At 43.4% G+C, this 22,383-nt stretch overlaps 2 protein-coding genes across 2 annotated transcripts in view; one reads left to right on the top strand and one right to left on the bottom strand.

Moving 5' to 3' along the window:
• The first annotated feature begins 4,168 nt into the window (after positions 1-4,168).
• On the top strand, positions 4,169-6,277 carry LOC112245977 (ADP-ribosylation factor-like protein 11). The gene has a single exon (XM_024414230.2). It carries the CDS (start codon positions 4,394-4,396, stop codon positions 4,988-4,990), a length of 597 nt encoding a protein of 198 aa, XP_024269998.1. The 5' UTR covers positions 4,169-4,393; the 3' UTR covers positions 4,991-6,277.
• Positions 6,278-7,251: 974 nt separating this feature from the next.
• Positions 7,252-22,383, bottom strand: part of LOC112242008 (importin subunit alpha-4) — a 31,698-nt gene continuing 16,566 nt past the window's right edge. The window contains exons 4-17 of the mRNA XM_024410006.2: positions 21,854-21,883; positions 21,703-21,755; positions 21,312-21,407; positions 20,851-20,936; positions 20,570-20,656; positions 19,545-19,714; positions 19,320-19,364; positions 19,071-19,202; positions 18,544-18,672; positions 18,274-18,378; positions 14,813-14,884; positions 14,428-14,590; positions 14,246-14,340; positions 7,252-10,257 (exon numbers count right to left, since the gene is read on the bottom strand). Coding sequence (XP_024265774.1) covers positions 10,162-10,257; positions 14,246-14,340; positions 14,428-14,590; positions 14,813-14,884; positions 18,274-18,378; positions 18,544-18,672; positions 19,071-19,202; positions 19,320-19,364; positions 19,545-19,714; positions 20,570-20,656; positions 20,851-20,936; positions 21,312-21,407; positions 21,703-21,755; positions 21,854-21,883 — 1,359 coding nt within the window. The 3' untranslated portion in view covers positions 7,252-10,161. The remainder of the gene's footprint in view (positions 10,258-14,245; positions 14,341-14,427; positions 14,591-14,812; positions 14,885-18,273; positions 18,379-18,543; positions 18,673-19,070; positions 19,203-19,319; positions 19,365-19,544; positions 19,715-20,569; positions 20,657-20,850; positions 20,937-21,311; positions 21,408-21,702; positions 21,756-21,853; positions 21,884-22,383) is intronic.

Raw genomic sequence — 22,383 nt, 5'->3', positions numbered from 1 at the left:
CCAAGTCCTATTTGAATCAGGTGGGTTAGTGTTGGGCTGGAACAAATATGTGCAACCTGAGGAATGGATTGTGAAACACTGACCTTACCTGTGGTCAATTCTAAATCAGGTGACCTGAGACATAGGGTAAAAAAAAACTTGATACTGTTTTAATGCAGAGTGTCCGGAAGTGAGAGACAACAAATGATGTGACTTGTCAACATTCAGCAAGACCAATTGAATTCAGAGCTGCAGAGACAGTCACTTTCCTATGAAATAAATAGGTCGAAGGTCACTAGAGCACTGTCTGGCTTGACAAACACTAGACACAAGTCTAGATCATTTTGGCATAAATCGAAATTGAATCATTTTTTCAAGAACATCAACAAAAACACACACACATACATATAGTCAGATGTTTGGTAAACAACAGGTGTGTAGACTAACAGTCAAATGTTTACTTACAGTCCTTCCCAACAATGCAGAGAGAGAGAAAAAAGATGAATAATACAACAGTATTAACCTGCAACAATAAGAGTGTTACCGTGGCAATATACACAGAGTACCAGTAGCTAGTAGATGTGCAGAGCTACAAGGTAGTTGCGGTTGATATGTACATACTGTATAGGTAGGGATAACGTGACTAGGCAACAGGATAGATAATAAAACAGTAGCAGCAGCACAAAGGGTCAAAGCAGATAGTTAAATAGTTAACCATTAGCTACCCACAGACATACTATTTAGCAGTCTTATGTTTTCGGGGTAGAAGCTGTTCAGGGTCTTGTTGGTTCTAGACTTGGTACATTGGTACCGCTTGCTGTGTTGTAGCAGACAAACATTTATGACTTGACTAGCTGGAGTCTGAACATTTTTAGGGTCTTCCTTTGACACCGCCTGGTATAGAGGCCACTGCCCTAGTGATGTACTGGGCCGTATGCACTACCCTCTGTAATGCCTTGCGGTCGGATGCCAAGCAGTTACTATACCAAGCGGTGATGCTGCCAGTCAAGATGCTCTCAATGGTGCAAATGTAGAACTTTTTGAGGATCTCGAGAGCCCATGCCAAATCTTTTCAGCCTCCTGGGCAGTGGAGGCTGCTGAGGGGAGGACGGCTCATAATAATGGCTGGAACGGAGCGAATGGCATCAAACACATTCAAAACATGTTTCGGAAAAGCTGACCACGCTGACCAAGCTGACCAAGCTGACCAAGCTGACCACGCTGACCAAGCTGACCAAGCTGACCACGCTGACCACGCTGACCACGCTGACCAAGCTGACCAAGCTGACCACGCTGACCAAGCTGACCAAGCTGACCAAGCTGACCAAGCTGACCAAGCTGACCACGCTGACCAAGCTGACCAGCTGACCACGAGTCCATTTTGTTGATCCCTGCCTACAGACAGAAACTAAAACAAGAGGCTCCCACGCTGAGGTCTGTCCAACGCTGGTCCGACCAAGCTGACTCCACACTCCAAGACTGCTTCCATCACGTGGACTGGGATATGTTTCGTATTGCGTCAGATAACAATATTGACGAATACGCTGATTCGGTGTGCGAGTTCATTAGAACGTGCGTTGAAGATGTCATTCCCATAGCAACGATTAAAACATTCCCTAACCAGAAACCGTGGATTGATGGCAGCATTCGCGTGAAACTGAAAGCGCGAACCACTGCTTTTAATCAGGGCAAGGTGTCTGGTAACATGACCGAATACAAACAGTGCAGCTATTCCCTCCGCAAGGCTATCAAACAAGCTAAGCGTCAGTACAGAGACAAAGTAGAATCTCAATTCAACGGCTCAGACACAAGAGGCATGTGGCAGGGTTACAGTCAATCACGGACTACAGGAAGAAATCCAGCCCAGTCACGGACCAGGATGTCTTGCTCCCAGGCAGACTAAATAATTTTTTTGCCCGCTTTGAGGACAATACAGTGCCACTGACACGGCCTGCAACGAAAACATGCGGTCTCTCCTTCACTGCAGCCGAGGTGAGTAAGACATTTAAACGTGTTAACCCTCGCAAGGCTGCAGGCCCAGACGGCATCCCCAGCCGCGCCCTCAGAGCATGCGCAGACCAGCTGGCCGGTGTGTTTACGGACATATTCAATCAATCCCTATACCAGTCTGCTGTTCCCACATGCTTCAAGAGGGCCACCATTGTTCCTGTTCCCAAGAAAGCTAAGGTAACTGAGCTAAACGACTACCGCCCCGTAGCACTCACTTCCGTCATCATGAAGTGCTTTGAGAGACTAGTCAAGGACCATATCACCTCCACCCTACCTGACACCCTAGACCCACTCCAATTTGCTTACCACCCAAATAGGTCCAGAGACGATGCAATCTCAACCACACTGCACACTGCCCTAACCCATCTGGACAAGAGGAATACCTATGTGAGAATGCTGTTCATCGACTACAGCTCGGCATTCAACACCATAGTACCCTCCAAGCTCGTCATCAAGCTCGAGACCCTGGGTCTCGACCCCGCCCTGTGCAACTGGGTACTGGACTTCCTGACGGGCCGCCCCCAGGTGGTGAGGGTAGGCAACAACATCTCCTCCCCGCTGATCCTCAACACTGGGGCCCCACACGGGTGCGTTCACTCGGCCCTCCTTTTTCTGTAGTCTACCATCAGCTCCTTTGCCTTGCTGACTTTGAGGGAGAGGTCTCTGACCTCCCTACAGGCTGTCTCATTGTAGTCGGTGATCAGGCCTACCACCGTCGTGTCGTCAGCAAACAATGACGGTGATGGAGTCGTGCACAGCTGCGCAGCGACCATTAAAATAAACACCCACCAAACATGAATGATGCCATAATCCTCATAAATCAGGTTTTGCAAGAAGCCTGATCTCTCTCTTGATCACTCAGTTAATCATGGGGGGTAAGCTTGAACATTTGCTACGTTGTGGAATGTTTTGTACTGAACAACACGTTTCCTCAAAACGTTCTCTTGCGTACTCTAACAGACTTTAAGATACGTTTGCTCCCGTTCGGTGGCTGTAGCAAGGTGTGGGTTGAAGCGATGAGTGACGTATATAAAGGGCAGTGGCCATGTTAACAGCGTTCCCCAACCCACAACCTCCCTGTTTTTCAACTGTTCGTTAAGTACATGTCAGGTTCACATGAAGAGATTCGGAAGACAGACGCAGGAATGCGTAATAGGGTTTTTATTTAGCCCAAATTACGGCGAGCCATGTAAAGGCATGGGGACGAAGACCAAACAAACACATACACAAAACACAGTGTTGAAACCCAAACAAAAGAGTTAGGAGTACCCCGAATACATACACACACGCACAAACACTCGGGAGGAGACCCGTAATAACCTGCGCAATCCACAAGGGCACGAAAGCTCAAAACACACAACACAGGTACTCACACACACTAACGGACATTGTAACAATAGTCGACAGCCCAATGGAAACCAAAGGGCACACTTATACATGTACTAATCAGTGGGAATAGAGGACAGGTGTGCGTAATGAAAGTTCCGGAAGGATCCGTGACAGTACAGCAGTTTCCGTTCAATTGGACGTACTGAACGCAACACAGTTGATTCTGTGGGCGTTTCCTGTTTTATTCACTCTAATCTAAGGGTCAGAACAGAGGTACATTTAATACAGATCCTTGGTCAAAGTGGCTGTGCCCTTCTGTTTGTGTATTTGTTTGATAACAAGAATGTTTTATTTTTACCCCTATGGTATCCAATTGTTAGTAGTTACTATCATGTCTCATCGCTACAACTCCCTTACGGGCTCGGGAAAGACGAAGGTCGAAAGGCATGCGTCCTCCGAAACACAACAAGGATATCCCTACCGGCCAAACCCTCCCTAACGGACCCCCGGTCACGGCCGGCTGCGACAGAGCCTGGGCGCGAACCCAGACCCTAGACCACTGCGCCACCTGGGAGGCCCGATAACAAGAATGTTTAACACATCTTGTTGCCCCTCATGTCAGCAAATTGCACCTCCATCTCCCATTTGTGATTTTAGTAGCTCTGAAAATAAACTACCCACAATCAACTTCTCATCAACTAATTGAATTATTTAACTGCCACAGGTGTAACCCAGAGCCATGGTTACCATCCCCAGTGATTGAGATCCCAGTCAGCTGGGTTGATTAGTCCAATGGGAGCTAGCGCTGGCTTAGAAAGCTGCATGCAAACACATGAAAATAACTAGATGATATCTCACTTGGTTATGACTGTTCAGTGACATTCAGCTGTGCTGTAGGAGCCTCCATTTCAGCACAAAAGGTGTAATGGCAAGCAGCTGGAATACATACTCACAGACCAGCACGATAAAGAGGAATCGGGACCTTGCTGATAACTGAAGACGTGATGATTCATTTCTAAGCCTTGATGTTTAACTGATCTGCTCCACTCATTGGACTATTAAAGGACAAGCTTAGATGGACTCCAACCATCACAGATCTGCAGAAACCTTCCATAAAAACCTCAAAGTCCTGTCTGACATGGGTCTGGCCCTGTGCAGACAGTCTCACAGCCACACGGCCAAAGTGGTTCTAGTGGGCCTGGACGGGGCGGGGAAGTCCACCCTCCTTCACCGCCTTCTTAGGGGCGAGCTGGCGCACACCACCCCCACCGTAGGCTTCAACGTGGGCTCGCTGGAGATGGACTCTGGCCCGGAGCTGACCGTGTGGGACATAGGGGGCCAGGGGGGCATGCGCGCCCAGTGGGGAGACCACATGGAGGAATGCGATGCCCTGCTGTTTATGGTGGACGGGGTAGACCGGGTACGGATCGGGGAGGCAAGGGCGGCGTTGGGGAGAGTGCTGGGGGATGAGAGGGTGAGGGGGGTCCCCCTAATGGTGCTGATTAATAAGATGGACCTCCCAGAGGCCATGGGGCTCCAGGAGGTGACGGGCGGGCTGGGGCTGGAGCAGTGCTGGGATAGAGACTGGGAGGTGCAGGGGTGCAGCGCTCACAACGGCCTGGGGCTCCAAGAGGCCCTGGACTCTTTGGCCACACTCATCAGAAAGCGCTGAGGGAGAACTCAGACACACACACAAGGATATATGGAAAACTTTGGCAAATACACAGATCAATGGACAAGGAATGGGCTCTCATATACAAACAGGTAAAGAATAGGCACACACACATTTGGACAAAAGGGAACATGTGAGGCTTTTCATAAGCTAACTGTGCTCCTATCACTAACTAGCCCCATGTCTCACAGTATGCATCATGCCAGTAGGTTATTTGAATATAGAAACAGTTGTGACATTCACTATGAAGGAAACTATTCAATGGGACTTGAGATTCACAGATTGGAATTAAATGGCTACTTTTATCAAAAGGACAAAACCCCAATGAGATCATCCACCTGTTTTTACACTCACTAACAATGACATGTATTTTACATGAAACTAATCTCCCCACAGCAATGTCACAAGTGCCACTCATTTTTACAATTGACAGAAGATGCAGTATCCTTCTACACCACAAGGTGGTCTCCTTATTTAGCCACAGTCCTGCTGGTTATAGTTTCTCCCTGGAAGTTAAATCAATGGTTACTACTCCGGATTGAAGTGTTGACACTACCAGACTGAAGGGATTGGTGATAGACAGTTACATTAAAATAGAGCTTTTAGTCGTATATTCAGTAAAGCTGATTACTTTTTATTGGTCTTAAGTATTTGGGAGCAAATGTGTCAGGTATATTTATCCAGGTACCATGTACAGCAACTGTAAATCACATACATGAGAGCAGAGTCACTTTGTCCCTTCTTTGGGAATAAGAATCTCTCACCAATTCTTCCAGACAGACAATACACCTTGATGTTACTGTATCAATCAGAAAGCTTGCAGCAGTGAGGATCCAATGGCTAACAGCACATTTATTTTGGTTAGGATCAGTAGTACAGAGAACATGTCCTAAGGATGAGATGAGAGGAAGTGATGTCGTAATCAAAATCCCCTGATTGATTAGCAGAATGTGGCATTGATGGGTTTGTTTGTGGTGAATGTAGTGTCTTCAAAGTATTTACACCCCTTGGAATTTTCCACATTTTGTTGTGTTACAGCCTGAATATAACAGATTAAAATGTTGATTTTGTGACACTGGCCTAGACACAATACGCCATAATGTCGAAGTGGAATTGTTTTGACATTCTTACAAATTCTTTAAAACCTAAAAGCTGAAATGTCAAGTCAATAAGTATTCACACCCTTTGTTATGGCGGATCAATGCACAACCAAAGATACAGGCGTCCTTCCTAACTCCGCTGCCGGAGAAGGACACCGCTCAGGGATTTCACCATGAGGCCAATGGGGACTATAAAACACAGTTGAATGGCTGTGACAGGAGAAAACTGAGGATGGATCCACAACACCATAGTTACTCCACAATATTAAACTAAATGACAGTGAAAAGGAGAAAGCTTGTACAGAATAAAAATTTTCCAAAACATGCATTCTGTTTGCAATAAGACACTAAAGTAAAACTGTGAAAAATGTGGCCAAGAAATAAACTTCATTTCAATAATAAAAGTTGTGTTTGGGGCAAATCCAACATCACTGTCTGCTTTACAGCTGATACGGAGACAAATTCACCTGTCAGCAGGACAATAACCTAAAACACAAGGCCAAACATACACTGCAGTAGCTTACCAAGACAACATTGAATGTTCCCGAGTGACCTACTTACAGTTGACTTATATCAGCTAGAAAATCTATGGCAAGACTTGAAAATGGCTGTCTAGCAATGATCAACAAACAATGACAGAATGAAGAATTTTTAAAAGCATAATGGGCAAATGTCACACTTCCCAGGTGTGAAAATCTCTTAAGAGACTTACCCAGAAAGACTCACAGCTGTAATCGCTGCCAAAGGTGTTTCTAACATGTCCACTCAGGGGTGTGAATATTTCTGTACATTAGATTATAGTATTTCCTTGTCTTGGTCATTACAGGGTATTGTGTGTAGATGGGTGAGAATGTTGTTGATTTCATCCATTTTGAAACAGGTATGAATGCTTTCTGAGACACTATGTATAGGTGGAAGGAGGGGTGATATGTCAAAATGGGTTACAATTATCAAACAAAATAGGAGTAGAACAAATCGCTCTCTTCAGCAGAGCGCAGCATTGACTATTCTAGTGGCAGACTCCAGCAATATGAGACACCACAAGAACATCTCCCATTCTGGATGCTCCAACAGCTTCTAGCATTTTGTTTCTTTTTTCATTAGTACATTTGTCGTTGAGTTTTTTTTTTGTTTCTTATAAATTAAAAACAAAAAAGTCAATGAATTTCCACTCACTTCTTTAATGTGCACAAGAGTTGAAAGCATCAGCAAGCCACCTTAAAAGTGAATTCTTCTATCTAAAATGTATAAATGAAACTAAGGCCAAAACACTGACATTTTATTAAGTTCTTTAAAAACAACTTTTCTCTGGCAAGTAAAAATCTTGCAACAAACATAAGCTTGTATCGTTTTCTGATACAAGACAAAAAAATTGTAATTCTTTAAAAGTGTCTCGGTCCGTCTAGGGATAGTTCACAACACCCTCTAGGGTTTAGTTCATCAGTAATAAACAATTCGCTTTGAAAACCCCCCTATTCCAAACCCACTCCTTACAAATCCTTCCCGGCTTGTTGTGTGCGCTGTTTGAATGGGCCATAACAGAGGAACATAAGTCCAGACAAGGGACCAGGGGTTTGTGTTAGCGTTAGCCCTCACACTTCCTAGATCCTGGAAACAAACTGGGACTGGCTATGGACGGTACAAAGACACAGTCTGTCCCTACAGACAGACATAACTGTATCAGGTTCATCAGCATGTCATCACAACCCATTATGAATTTAAACATTTAAAAAAAAATGAAAATCAAAAACGTCAACGGAACAACCTCCCCGTCAGTCTTTGACAATAAGTAGCCAATGTTATCGTTCTGCAGAGTGAGTCCGTTTCAACAATGACTGTTCAGCTGCAGCAGCTTTGTACAGGCTTTATGGAAATATATATTTATATATTCTCAAGAGACAAGTTTAAGAGAGATACACATTCAGGAAGCTTATGAACTGTGACCTCATTTAAAAAAATAAAAATAAAGTTCTGTATAGGTCAGAGGTCGTGTTCGATCCTCTTTTAGTCCGGTCTTCTTTCCGCAGGAAGAGAGAAACAATTAATACTCAGACATGTGCATAAGACAGAAGAAAATCTACAAGTAAAAATAGTAACCCTGGAGGCTCCACATACTTGACCTAGAGATAGGGGACTCCTGGACGGCGGCGGCCGGGGGGCGCCATTGAGGCAATCTCCATTTTTTTTTAAAGTAGTCAATTTTCTTCTTCAAAATGGCTGATCCCTCCTGATGACCCAGTTGGACATTACTCCAACAGGGTCACCAGGAGGGCTTAGCCAATGAAGTTGGAAGTTCCACCCAGTTGACTACATTAAAATGGTGGAAGCCCTCAATGGCACTGCTCATTCTAATATGACCTTTAGCCACTAGGGGCCTCAGTGATTTTCTATACCTGGACCAGAAAAAGACAAACCTTGCAATCTTTTCTATTTCAACATAAAATATAAAAAAATTTTTATAAGAATTAGGTAATACTTTTTTTGTTGTTGCCAAATATAGGTTTGTTTTAGTTTTCAGTCAACTCTTCTGTTGGAGTTCCCAACAGTGGGTGTGTTCTTCTGACCAGGTGTTTCTGATGCATTCCAGATCTTACAAAGTCTGGATAGGTATTTTACATTCAGCTAACCAACTCATATGTTACAGAAATCTTTCAGTCGATGACGTGGCACACAACCATTAGTTAATGCAAGCAATGTCTGCGAGACCTATGCCATCACTACCTGCTCTCCACAGGAAGTGACATCACTTCTGCAGCAGGATTTCATGTCCTGCTACAGAAACAGGGCTACAGTGTTTTCCTCGTCGACATTGCATCATTGTACCGGTCCCATTATGGCGTCTGTGAGAGAATGGGCAGCGCTATTGAGGCCATCTCCATTTTGAAGTAGTACATTTTCTAATACTTCTATGAGTTTGTAAACAAACTAAAAGGGTGCATATTGCCACCTGTGGTGTGTTGTTTGAACAGGTATTAAGCCACGGTTGGCTGCCACCTGCAGTTATGGAATGTTTACTCAAGAGTAGAATTCATTGGCTGATGACCTAGATGGAATTATGTGAGCCTTCCTTAACCCATAAGAAGTCTTTAAAATGGTGAAAGTCTTAAATGGAGTTGCCCATGTTAAAATTAGCTTTTGGGCCCTAGTCCTCTACCATTCTCTGTGATTTTCCTCCAACCTGAAGCTTTTTTATTTTGCTCTCCCCTGAATTAGAGCAAAATTGCAAAACAATTATATACTTATACGAACCAGTTTTGCAGCATTATGTATTTTTTTAATTACATGTATTTCTTATAAATAAAAATCCATAACTCATGATTCAAGAAGTCAAAAGCAAAAAAATAAAATAAAGTGAGTCAAAATGTCTCGTCAGTCTGCCTAAAAACCTCTCCCTGCCTAAATCCCGCCTCTTCCGGTCCTGGGACTTTGGGGACGAGGACAGGGTCCATGCCTGTTCATGGTTTCGCTCTGAGGTAAACATCTTTAATTGGGGGCACTCGGACATCAAGGGAGAGGGAGAGCGAGCGAAGGTCCTCGACCAGGGGACAATCGAGGTGAAGCACAAAAATAAACCGCAAATAAACTGCAGTATCCTTTCCGATACCGCAGTATCGTGATATTGTTTTCTAAAACAAATATGCAAAGAAACTATTCCCAAGTGTCTTCAACGGGGTGTTTTTGTGCGAGTGTGTGACATTTGGCAATTCAAAAATATTGCCTCAAAAGGCTTTTTCTTCCTTTGTGATTTTCACGTGACATTTCAAAGCATTTGCTAAGATTGCCTGAGATCCTCCCCACACGGGTGGCCAGATTGTACTGGTGCTGGAATAATTACCTGGACCCGTTTGTATTGGGTTGCCAGGTTGTGGTGGCAGGTGGTAGTTTTAAGTAACCTTTCAGTGCAGAGGTGGCGTATTGTGGAGTTGGTGGGTGAATCCTTCAATCGCAAGGTGGGTTGCCATGTTGGAGTAATAGTGATGGTAGTAGGTGGGTTCAATCCTTCTGTATTAGGTTGCCAGATAGATGGATGAATGTCTGGGGTTGGTTAGACAGTACTAGTGAAGCTGGCTCCTAGAACTTGAACTCCTTCTGCAGGCTGGATGCGGGGTCAAAGTTGAAGGTCCCTCCTTGGGTGGCTTCAGGAATCAAACTGGGATCCTCATCAATCTAAGAAGGAGAGACCAAGAAGAGGAATGGTGAGGGATGTGTGTGTGTGTGTGTGTCAGCGTTTCTGTTAGCTGGTAAAAGACGATAAATAAACATGGGTGCCGACCAATTGTCCAGGAGAAAAGGTAGAATTCCATTGCAAAACAATGCTTTTTAGCCTATTCATTTATGGGAATACATTTGACTGGTCATGCTTAAAAATCAATCTAGGTTAATTTGCTGAATTTAGTGGGATTAAATTGGCACGTGTGTATTTGTGTTAGTCGTTGTGTGTCCTAATATTTATCACACGGGCACAGCACGTGTGAGGCTAGTGTGAGGCGGAACTCTGTCAGACAGCAAGAGGGCTGCTGCTACAGCTCCTCAAAGAGCTTGTGATGGAACATTTTATGTTGGTGCTTTTCTATTTATGAATTTCTGTGTTCTGCGTTTGTGCTTTTCTAATAACCGTTTGTGTTCACGCAAGTGACTGAACGAATCCTCACTATCAAAATCTGCAATTTGGCAGTATCTGCAATTCAGCTCAGAGAGAAGAAGCCTTGTGAGGTATTGGTCTGTCACATGAATGACGCAAACATTAATGATGAATTATGAATAAGCTAAATCATGCAAATATAACTTGTCTGTATATAAAAGAAATCTAACGGGACTGCCCTGGAGGAGCTCCTAATCAACATGTGTACTTGGTGCATTGAGTTGGTTGGAACCTCTCCAATTAACAAAACAAAAGATTCCTTTAAGTTTGACTTTGTCCCTGGTGTAGAATTTCCACGACAAACTCATTAATTGCTGCTGGAGTCCAATCATTGCGCAACAATTCTAAATTCCAATCACATGTTAAAAACAGTTAGATGGCCACAATTAAAAAGAACATTTTTTTTTACACTGAACAAAAATATAAACGCAACAAGTATTGGTCCCATGTTTCATAAGCTGAAATAAAAGATCCCAGAAATGTTCCATATGCATAAGTCTTATTTCTCTCAAAATTGTGCACAAATTAGTTTATATCCATTTTAGTGAGCATTTCTTCTTTGCCAAGATAATCCATCCACCTGACAGGTGTGGCACATCAAGAAGCATGATCATTACACAGGTGCACCTTGTGCTCGGGCCACTAAAATGTGCAGTCGTCTCACACAATGCCACAGATGTCTCGTTTTGAGGGAGCGTGCAATTAGCATGTCCACCAGAGCCGTTGCCAGATAACGTAATGTTCATTTCTTTACTATAAGCCATACAATGTATCATGTTTGGGATGCTCTGGATCATGTGTGTTACAGCGTGGTCCAGTTCTCACCAATATCCAGCAACTTTGCAGAACCATTGAAAAGGATTGGGACAACAGGTCACAGTCAACAGCCTGATCAACTCAATACAGAGGTTGATGTGTCGCGCTGCATGCAGCAAATGGGGATTACACCAGATACCAACTTTTTAAAAAGGTATCTGTGACCACAGATGCATATCTGTATTCCCTGTCATGTGAAATCCATAGATTAGAGCCTAATCAATTTATTTCCTTATATGAATTGTAGCTCAGTAAAATCTTACATTTCTGGATGTTGTGTTTATATTTTTGTTCAGTATAATTCAACTGGTAAATGAAGCACGCTTCCCATTCATGTCGATTGGCAACGGTAGGCAGGCGGTGAAGCGCGTAAAAATGTCTGTCCTCGGTTTCAGGATTAATGGTCTGGGGCTGTTTTTCATGGTTCGGGCTAGGCCCCTTAGTTCCAGTGAAGGGAAATCTTATTAACATTCTAGACAAATCTGTGCTTCCAACTTTGTGGAAGGTCCTTTCCTGTTTTAGCATGACAACACCCCTCTGCACAAAGCAAGGTCCATACGGAAACGGTTTGTCGAGATCAGTGTGGAAGAACTTGACTGGCCTGCACAGAGTACTGACCTCAACCCCATAAAACAACTTTGGGATGAATTGAAACGCAGAATGCGAGCCAGGTCTAATCGCCAAACATCATTGCCCGACCTCACGAATGCGTGTGGCTGAATAGAAGCAAGTCCCCACAGCAATTTTACAACATCTAGTGGTTTTATGACTTAACAGCCGGTCATAAATAGTTTGCAGAAACTCTTTCTTGCCCTGCAGTATTGGAAGACTAACAAAAGGAGTTTCAGAGAGACTTTTGCCGGCAAAAAAAACTCTAAAACGGCCAAAGAATGAACTTAGGAACAATATTCATTAGATAGGAATGTTATCAATGGTAAGACAGGATCGAAAGAAAAATCATTTCATATGGTTTATTATTTTGTGTTGTCAAGGATGGTATGACAAAGTAACTTACTCTGACCGTGCACACGTCCTATGTATCAAGTTTACATTAAATGTGGTATAAAATGATTAAATATGAGAATCATTCTGTGAAGATAGCAATGTGATTTTAGCCTTCTAAATGAATTGTGTTTTTCATATAAACTTGTGCCCAGTCAGTAGCCACGTCCAAGTGAGCTCAGAGTTAGTGTCAGCATGACGGAACGCCCCTTTGGCCAGAGTGCTTAAAAGGACTCGCTAAGAATGAACAGACAGACCAAGCAGACGGACGGTGTAAACCGAACGTCATGAATGGTTAAAACTACAAGACCAAAAAGAGGCGAGGTCGCGGCCCACACGTTGAAATGGTTAGAAACGTTGTACTGAGACCAGACAGCGTGGAGCGGTGGCTACACGGCTGAAAATGGTTTAAACTCTACAGACCAGCCGACATACAGCGCGAGGTGAATGTCACAAAATGGTTCAAACTAGGAAACTCTCAATCTCTACAGAAGAAGATAACCTCACCTAGGAGACCAGAAACACTCAGTCTGCAGCTGTGCATGTAAAAAGTGGTCCTAGAACTTTGACTAAAAGACACGAGGTGGGAAGGAAGAATCCCTCCCATACAACCATTGGTACGTCTGAAGTATCTATGCTAACGAACACTCCAAGACCAGAGAAGCTCTACAACTAAGGACATTGTGACCTCTGGTGGATAATCAGAGCCTTACATCAAGCCACTACCCATAGACGGATCGATTGGTTTCTGAGACAGAGAAAATATATATTGCATATCTAATCTGAATGAGCAGTGGTTAGGGTGCTAAGTATATAAGTATAAGTATTTCCATGAACGCAGCTTCCAAAATGTATGTACGATAAGTTGACTCTCTCCCCTCCCATTATGTAACAAGCTGTCATACGGTGTCAGTTCACTAGGGACTTTTAATCTCATGTAAGTGTGTATTATTTAGTTCATTATTTATTTACTAAGCCATTTTGTGTATTTCTGATTCATCAATGAGGTTAGGGTTCTTTCAGATATCAGGGAGTATGCAGTGTTCAGAATAATAATAATACATGAATAATCGACTGTTATTGACGTAAGAGATGTCTGTATATCTTTAGAGGTTAAAGTCGAGAGATAGCAACTCACCAAACAACTTTTACCGTGGTGCCCCAAATGTCTAATGAGTTCATTGTTACATGATTCATTTCAATTGAGTAACAATTAAACATAGTTTAAACACAGTCATCAGATTAATGATAGTCACGACACCTACTTGTATGAATTTGTGATCTATCGTCCCACAACTGTCCCAGAGTCTGTTTAGAAAAGGCTATTTATTTCTTGTAGAGAACGACAAGCTGACCAATAGAATAGGTCAACTTTTCTAATATGGGGGATAGTAGATTGACAGGCTAGTGATTTTGCTGTTAGTTACTGGTCTTGTTGTCTGAGGAAAAGTTCAGGTGGACAGTTATTCTAACATCTTCAAAGTTTGTAAGAAGGATGCACACCGTTGCATGTTCTGTTAAGATGAATTACCTTAATCAAAATGTGATGTATTTCTGAGCACCGTGGGTGGACGCCCTAATCAGGTTACGCACCCAATGCATATGGGTCGGTTAATGAAAATGCTGCAGGTCAAATGTCTGGTGCTACATTTTCCTAACAGAAGCCCTGGACTGTGTGTGTGATTTACAACTCACATCGTCGCCTGAGAAGTACTGGTCAATAATCTCGAAGGCTAGTTTGTAGATATCCTCATTCTCATGTTGCTGTAGATTCTCAATCTTCTCCAGACCTGAGCGGAAAGCAGATCAGAAAGCAACAATTCACTTCAGACACACACTACCTCCTCTAGCCATCATGAGAATATGCAGGCACACACCTCCACACTCCTCTATGATCTCAGTGATGGTGCTGGCCTCATCCCCGGCCATGATGAGGACGTTCTTGAGGCCATCTAGGAGTACCTGGACCACCTGGGAGTCCTTCGCTGAAAGCAGGCTGCAGAAAGGAGGGACTACATTCTGCTGCACCAAGTACTCCACCTACACAAACAAGAAGACAGCAGTAAGCAATTCTGACAAATCACTGCTGACACTTATGATTGTGTAAGCAGGTTCAGTCACTGGCATTAGATTAGTTCATAAACTCACTGGTCTGAACGCTCCAGCTCTAGAGGCCCTGGCATGACAATGCAGCCCCATACCTGTCCATGTCTAAGTCAATAGTCTATCTAATAGAGGTTGCAATGTGTGTGACAGACTCACCTGGTCTTTCCGGCCACTGATGGTGAGGTTGCTGATGGTCCACGCTGCCTCCTTCTGAGTCCCAAAGTCCCCCTGGCGACACACGGGTTGTCAGCACTACGTAACATATCACCACACAGCAATGACAGGAAGATCATCTCTCTCAGGCTCACACAGACACCAGCCATGTAGGCACGGGGGAGCCAGGACCACCCAATCAGATATATCCTGTTTTATCATCTCTACTAGACAGTGTTCCAAACAGGCAGAGGTAGGTAGTGACATGTACAGTTTTGCTTGCAGCGGCACAACTGAGGGGAAGGAGAAATGCCCAGCCAGCCAAGAAAAGATCCTTCAAAGTGGAGAGGTTCGGAAGAGGGTAAATCCTACCGTGGCAAGAAAAATATGATTGAGTTTACTATGGCAATTGATATCTGCACTGTTAATTTATTACCTGAATACAAACCTCGATGTTTAATCTCATGCTGAAATGGGTCTGATTTGCATACTAGACTAGAGACATTTCGATATGGATTGTTGTAACACTTACCTGATCCTCCTTAACATTTAATTCTGAGTTAAACATGTAACATCACACTTAGAGTAAAATGTTTTTAGTACGAATTCACCATCACATGTACTTGTAATATGAAATATTTCTCTCATGAATGCTATTGAACTTATTCAGATGTCTCGAGTACCATTTACCTTTTTATGAAATTGAGCACCTTGATAGATATTAAAACAACTTTGAATAAGACTAATTTAAACTGTACAGTCTACAGATTTTCTTAAATGTCAGTCTTCATTGGAGACTACCTGTGCTGGAGGACATCTGCAATTTAGCATTTTTATTAGGATCCCGTTAGCTGCTGCTAACACAGTCACCACTTTTCCTGGTGTCCACAAGATGGTGCTGGCAGGCTTAAACAATACATTTATGTCAAATAAACTGCACTAAGTTGTTGTTCTTGCCGTCAGTTAGGTGTAAAAAAATAAAAATACCACACAAAACATGTAACAAGTACTGAAAAAGTTGTGACCGGAAACTTTTTTAAATGAACCCTTGTGTTTTTACTCTTACTTGAGTAGTTTAAGAAGGCTACGTTTACTTGAGTAAATCACAATCTACTGTAAGTAACAGTAATTTTACTTCAATTTTTAGTACTCTACCCACCTCTGCAAATGGGACATTACTTGTATTTTTACCTAAACATGCAAACACCATCAGATAGAATTCATAGTAAGCAGTGAACTGGCATGACCTTCAGATGCACTGGCATGACCTTCACTCATGGAATGGGTGGCCAAAAATAACTAACTGAAAGCCACACCCCAATATACCATGCCACTGCCTCCTCTATTTAGTAAACAAGTCAGGTCACAATCCAGTGCATTTATCAGTCAGTAAGAAACTGGTCCTGAACATTACAACTAAGAGCACTGTATTTGGTACAAATCATTCCCTAAATTCTAGACCTCAGATGAATCTGGTCATGAATGAATGGTCTGGCTGTTGAACAAGTTGAGGAGACTACAATCTAAGGTAACGCCAAGTAATTTAAACTGTCATGGTCAAAACATATAGATTCAATGGTTGTAAAGATGGGGAGAGGTCTAGCGGTAATAAAGAGATGCTCTGCTTTTTTGACACCACACTCCAAAAATCAAGTCCTGCAGGCTCTAGTTTTGTCTAATCTTGATTATTGTCCAGTCGTTGTGGTCCAGTGCTGCAAGGAAAGGCCTAGTTAAGCTGCAGCTGGCCCAGAACAGCAGCACATTTTGCTCTTCATTGTAATCAGAGGGCTGATATATATACTATGCTGCCAGTCTCTCTTGGCTAAGAGTTGAGGAGAGACTGACTGCATCACCTGTTTTCATAAGAAACCATATTGAAAATCCCAAATTGTTTGCATAGTCAACTTACACACACACACTTATCCCACCAGACATGCCACCAGGGGTCTTTTCACAGTCCCCAAACCCAGAACAAATTCAAGAAAGTGTACAGTATTATATAGAGCCCTTATTGCAAAGAACTTCCATCTCATATTTCTCAAATAAACAGCAAATCTGATTTTAAAAAACATAAAGCAACACCTCACAGCACAACGCCTCTCCCCTATCAGACCTAGATAGTTTGTATGTATGCATTCATATGTAGGCTACGTGTGCCTTTAAAAAAAATGTATTTAGTTCTGTCCTTGAGCTGCTCTGGTCTATTGACGTTCTGTATTATGTCATGTTTTGTGTGGGACCCCAGGAAGAGTAGCTGCTGCTTTTGCAACAGCTAATGGGGATCATAAAAAAAATGTTTTGTTAGCTTTAATTATGCAAAATTCTCTCTCAGCCTCATTGCAAAATAGCATGAGAATGTGTTGTCACAATGCCAGGCCAAGTATCATGATACCACGGGGGGGAAACTTCAGCGGCCTAGCGTCCTGTTCACCCCAATACAACATATTTCATTTAAAGTTCACATTGTTCACCGTATAATAGAATACTGAAAAGGCCTACCTATGATGTGGCTGGAGGAATGACTACATGTGCATAATGATTTGAATGTCATTGTCATGAAACCACCTTTACTCTTCAGTTAAGACTCCCTCCCTCATAAACACTCACCTCTCTCTCCCACAAACACACTGTTCCCAACTTTAAAAACCTTAGGTACCAAACAGAATGTAAGGAGCACCAAAAATATATATTTTTTACACTTTAGTCTTCCATTAGGCCTATAAGAATCCTAACTTCGAAACACATCTCATGAGTAGCAGACACTTTCCCTTTCTTCCTGTGCCAACCAATAATTAGTGTCCGGGATTAGTTTAAAAACGGCCCTCGAACATGGTGTGTGAAATTATATCAAATGCGTGCGACATCGCGCAGAAAGAACAAAAGGTATCTCCGGTAATATGGGTGATATTTTTAACCGTTTGAGATCCAGATGTTTTCTTTCCTGTGAAGCTGCAGACATGCCTCTTGTGAAACCGGGTTTCCTCTCTGCGTGACGGTGAATTTGCAAAGCCTATCAGACTGGCCTGTACTCTTGGTTATACCAGGGATGAAATTATACAATGTATCAACTTCTCTCACTCTGCACGCTGCTCCAATGTATCAAATGTAACAGAAGACTGACCAGGGTCTGCACCCCCCCGCCATCATAGCTAAATGATATTTTAAAAAGTGATTCAGGAAGAGCGGACAGAGAGAAGCAGGTGAGTGGTGGCTGGAATTGGATACGGCTGGCTGATTACAGATGCCACACATGATATGCAGACATTATTGGGCTGGCGCAAACAAGAGACTTGTTGATGTTGTTTAAATACAACTGAATTTAGAAGCAAAACTGATTTAACAAACATTTTAGAAAAGGCGCGAGTACTTCATGGCAAAATGTGTAGAATTGCAGGAAGTTTTTTGGGGGCCAAATAACACATTCTGGCTACGCTACTGACAGACGCACACCACAGATCTCTCACCTTGGCCAGTTGGTGGATAATCAATGGGATGAGTCCTGCGTCGATCACAGCCTGAACCTGCTGCTGGTTCCCAGCCGTGATATTGGACAGGAACCACACTGCTTCCTGTAGATGAACCAATCACAGACAGTTATGCCACAACACTTCCTATTAACAGTCCAATCTCACACAGTCAAACCAAACAATTTCCTGTTGGCCTGCTAACCATTGACATTGGCTTTTCCCCTCCCCGTTTCCGTTCCCTCTCGGGGGAGTGTGTGTGTGCTCTACCTTGTTGATCTTCTCTTTGGGGTGTGTGAGCAGGTTGGGGAAGTGGGAGAGGACGTCACAGTTGAGAACCATCTGTGTCTGCTCGTCTGTCCCTGTCACAATGTTGCCTACTGCCCTCAGCGTAGCAGTCTGCAGGAAGTGACAACACAGCAGGTCAACACCCACAATGTCAGCGTGTCAGAAAAGACAACACACCCTGATGTATTACTTAGAAAAACGAATTGTTTCCTCCCTTCCTTGAAATGATCACTGATCTGTATGTTGTAAGGAAAGCTAGGAGTTTCTTCAACATATGGCTGCAGTTTTACTAAAGTACACCTAGCCCTCATGATCAGTAAAGCCAAGGTTTTAATACTTGTTGATTTAAAATGAATGTTTATTGGTCACATGCAATAACATCTGCTAATCAATGATTCATTTTATAAGCATACTACACTATACCAGTGTGTTTGGGTCTAAGTCTGAATGTTATCAGTTACCATGGTAATTGTTCCCAATTCTATGGTGTCCCTGTTGAGCCATCTTACCTGAACTTTGACCTCCTGGTGGCTGAGCAGAGGAACGAGGAAGGGGACTACGCCAGAGTCTATCACCATCTGAATCTGCTCGTTCCCACCATCCGTCAGATAGGACAGAGCCCACACCGTGTCCACCAGGATCTACACAAGTATGTCAACGAGTCCAATAAGTGTTGTTTTAATGGGGCTGCGGATGTCAAAATTATGGTATGCGAATTGTACCATTTAGGGGTAATGAAAATGCACTTCCATACTTACATTTATATCTGTGTGGTATAGAAGAACACACAGAGCTGGAACAATCTGGAAAAGAGAAAACAGTTTGAGGTAGAGAGAGGAAAAGATGGTGTGAAAAGCAGACGAGAAATGTGGTCATGTAAGGTATGTCTCTAAACATTCCTCCTAGTGATGAGTCATTTGGCTGACTGGCTGGAGAGACTCACGATAACACTGCTCACACACACGGTACCCACATGTACATACCTCCTGTACTGTCTCCATGGGGGGTGGTGGCTCCTTGTTGCGACAGAGGTTTACGATGACCCAGGTGACGTTGCGGAGGAAGGAGATGGGGATGGAGGGGTTAATGAAGGACAGCAGGGGCTTGACCACACCCAGGGAGATGACATAATCTCTGCACTGTGGCCCGTCGCCTGGGGGAGAAGCATCACAGGTCAGGGGGTCATCATCTGGGCACAGCGTTTTTCCTGGTTAGGTAGTGAGCTATGACAAATACAATGAAGGTAAATGAAGACAACAATATGAAGTGGATGTAGAAAGTAAGTCAGTTCTCAACAGAACGTTGAAGCAACAGAACGTTGAAGCAACAGAACGTTGAAGCAACAGAACGTTGAAGCAACAGAACGTTGAAGCAACAGAACGTTGAAGCAACAGAACGTTGAAGCAACAGAACGTTGAAGCAACAGAACGTTGCGGCGCGGGTTCTCCACTGTTTTGGTGCCCTGGTTACTACGCTGTGAACAGCGTGACGTGAACCCTGTGACCGTGTGAAAGCAAAGTCCCAATATCTGCGGTGCTGCTCGTGGCAACGTCATTTCGCTGACATGCTGGCCACACCACTCGTTACGCTCGCACGGCAAAATAAATGTACACATACGTTATTCACCTTAAAATTGGTTGCCAACAGCGATATAAAGTACACAGACGACTGGAGGAGAGATTACTAGAAACTTATCTGTGGATTAATTGTCAGAGTAGAGAACACACTATTGTGTGACTCAAAAATGGGTAAGAATTCTACAAAGACTTGTGCATTTCAGGTAAAATAACAACTCAAATGTTTATATCACAGGACAAATTAGCTCGCAACAGCAAGGTAGCTAGCTAAATGTCCATGAATGTTTCATGTGTTTCAACCTGTCCCAAAAATAACAGTTGGTTCAGAGTTAGTTTTGATATGTCAACCTGTGTGTCGTCATCTGGTGTGATTGGACCAAAACGAACATGCTGACTACAGCGGGCACGCGCATGTCAGTATCTTTACTCACCTATGATGTTGCCTAGTGCCCACACAGCCTGTTCACACACATTCTGATGGAGAGAGTGGAGCAGTCGCAGGAACAGGGGAACAGCATCTGTTCGTACACACAGAGAGAGTTAGGAATTGACATATCACAATTTCACACACAACGATAACATAACAGAAGCATTAGTGAAGCCGGGCAGAGAGACGGAGCCCAGACAGACAGTCAGAATAAGAGCAGGGCAGAGAGACGGAGCCCAGACAGAGTCAGAATAAGAGCAGGGCAGAGTGAGCTGCTGAACTTACTGGATTTGACCACAGCCTGGGTCTGTTGTGAAGTACCAGACGCTATGTTGGTCAGGGCCCAGGCTGCCTCGAACTGGAGAGACGGACTAGCGCAGAGAAAGGAGGGAAAGAGTGAGAGACAGAATGAGAGGCCTTCCATTAATATCAACCCATCTTCATCCTAACCCCACACACACACATTGTCCTGGGTGTGTCTCCATTCCTGACCACAAGGTCCTGTGTGTGTTATCCTGAACACAAGGTCCTGGGAATGGGGAAATATTTTGTTTGGGTTGGCTAAAAGAGAAATGGGCCAAGGGACTCTCCTGTGCCTCACACACACACACACACCTTATCTGCATCATATCTCCTAGACATTAATCCTGTCAGACTACAGGATTACCTCCCAGTAAATGTCCCAACAGTGCATTAGTAGAGACAGTCAAAGAGAGGACATTTGTCTGAGGCAGCAGCAGACTCACTTGTCGTCTCTCTCCAGACATTTGACTAGGATGGGCAGGATGCCAGACTTTATCAAGTCATCAATGGGAGGGTTTCTGTCACTGGAGAGGAGTTTTCTGACAGACAAAAACAGGAAGTGTTATGTTTGAGTTATGGAAAAGAAAACAGGGTTTGAGAGATACAAAGCAGAGAGAAGGACAATGTGATCACACATCTTATTCTACTTGAGAAAATTATATTTTCCCTAACCCTCAACCCAATTCTAACAATAAAACGTAACCCTAAAAATAGACAGTTTACAAGTGAGGACCGGAAAAATGTCCTCACTTCTCAGAATTGTAGTTGGTTTACTATTCTTGTGAAGACTTCAGATACTCACAAGTATAGTAAAAGTTGTACACACACTTTTACCTGGCAGCCTGTACGGCACTGAGCTGTATCACAGCGTTATCACTGGCGGCATTCTTCAGCGGGACAGAGAACACACACGTTACAGCACCACACTCAGAGGATGTCTTTTAGTTAACAAGTAGACGTGTGTGTACATGAAGTTGAGGCTGACCTGTAACATAACTTCTAGTGTGACGTTTTGCTGTAAAGACAGAAGGGACAACATCAGTACCAGGTTACAGAGCAACAACATGGGGGGAGGGGATACAATTCACATAAACATCCATTTAACAAATCATTCTGAGGAGACACAGTGCTGATTTCCCTGTGGCTGCTGCCGAGTTGGTGTGTTGACCGGCCGGTTGAGGCTGTGTGAGCTCACAGGCTGAGAATGTCATGCTAGCCTATCACTACACTTCATCTTGTAGCAGCTAAACCAGGCCAGACCAGGGCCTATTCCTCATTTCATTAACTTAGTGACAGGTCTCCAGTCAGCAGGGTAAAAAGCTCCTCTTTACCCTTACATCCCCCTGTGGATCCCCATACAGTGCATTCGAAAAGTATTCAGAGCCCTGGACTTTTTCCACATTAAAGCCTTGTTCTAAAATTGACATTTTTGTGGAATATATATTTTTATTGTTCTCAATCTACACACAATACCCCATAATGACAAAGCAAAACCAGGTTTAATTTTTTAAGTAA

Source organism: Oncorhynchus tshawytscha, linkage group LG03 (genome assembly GCF_018296145.1).
Source record: "Oncorhynchus tshawytscha isolate Ot180627B linkage group LG03, Otsh_v2.0, whole genome shotgun sequence".
Taxonomy (NCBI): domain Eukaryota; kingdom Metazoa; phylum Chordata; class Actinopteri; order Salmoniformes; family Salmonidae; genus Oncorhynchus; species Oncorhynchus tshawytscha.
The sequence above is the reverse complement of the archived record's forward strand: the minus strand, read 5'-3'. Positions and strand labels throughout refer to the sequence as shown.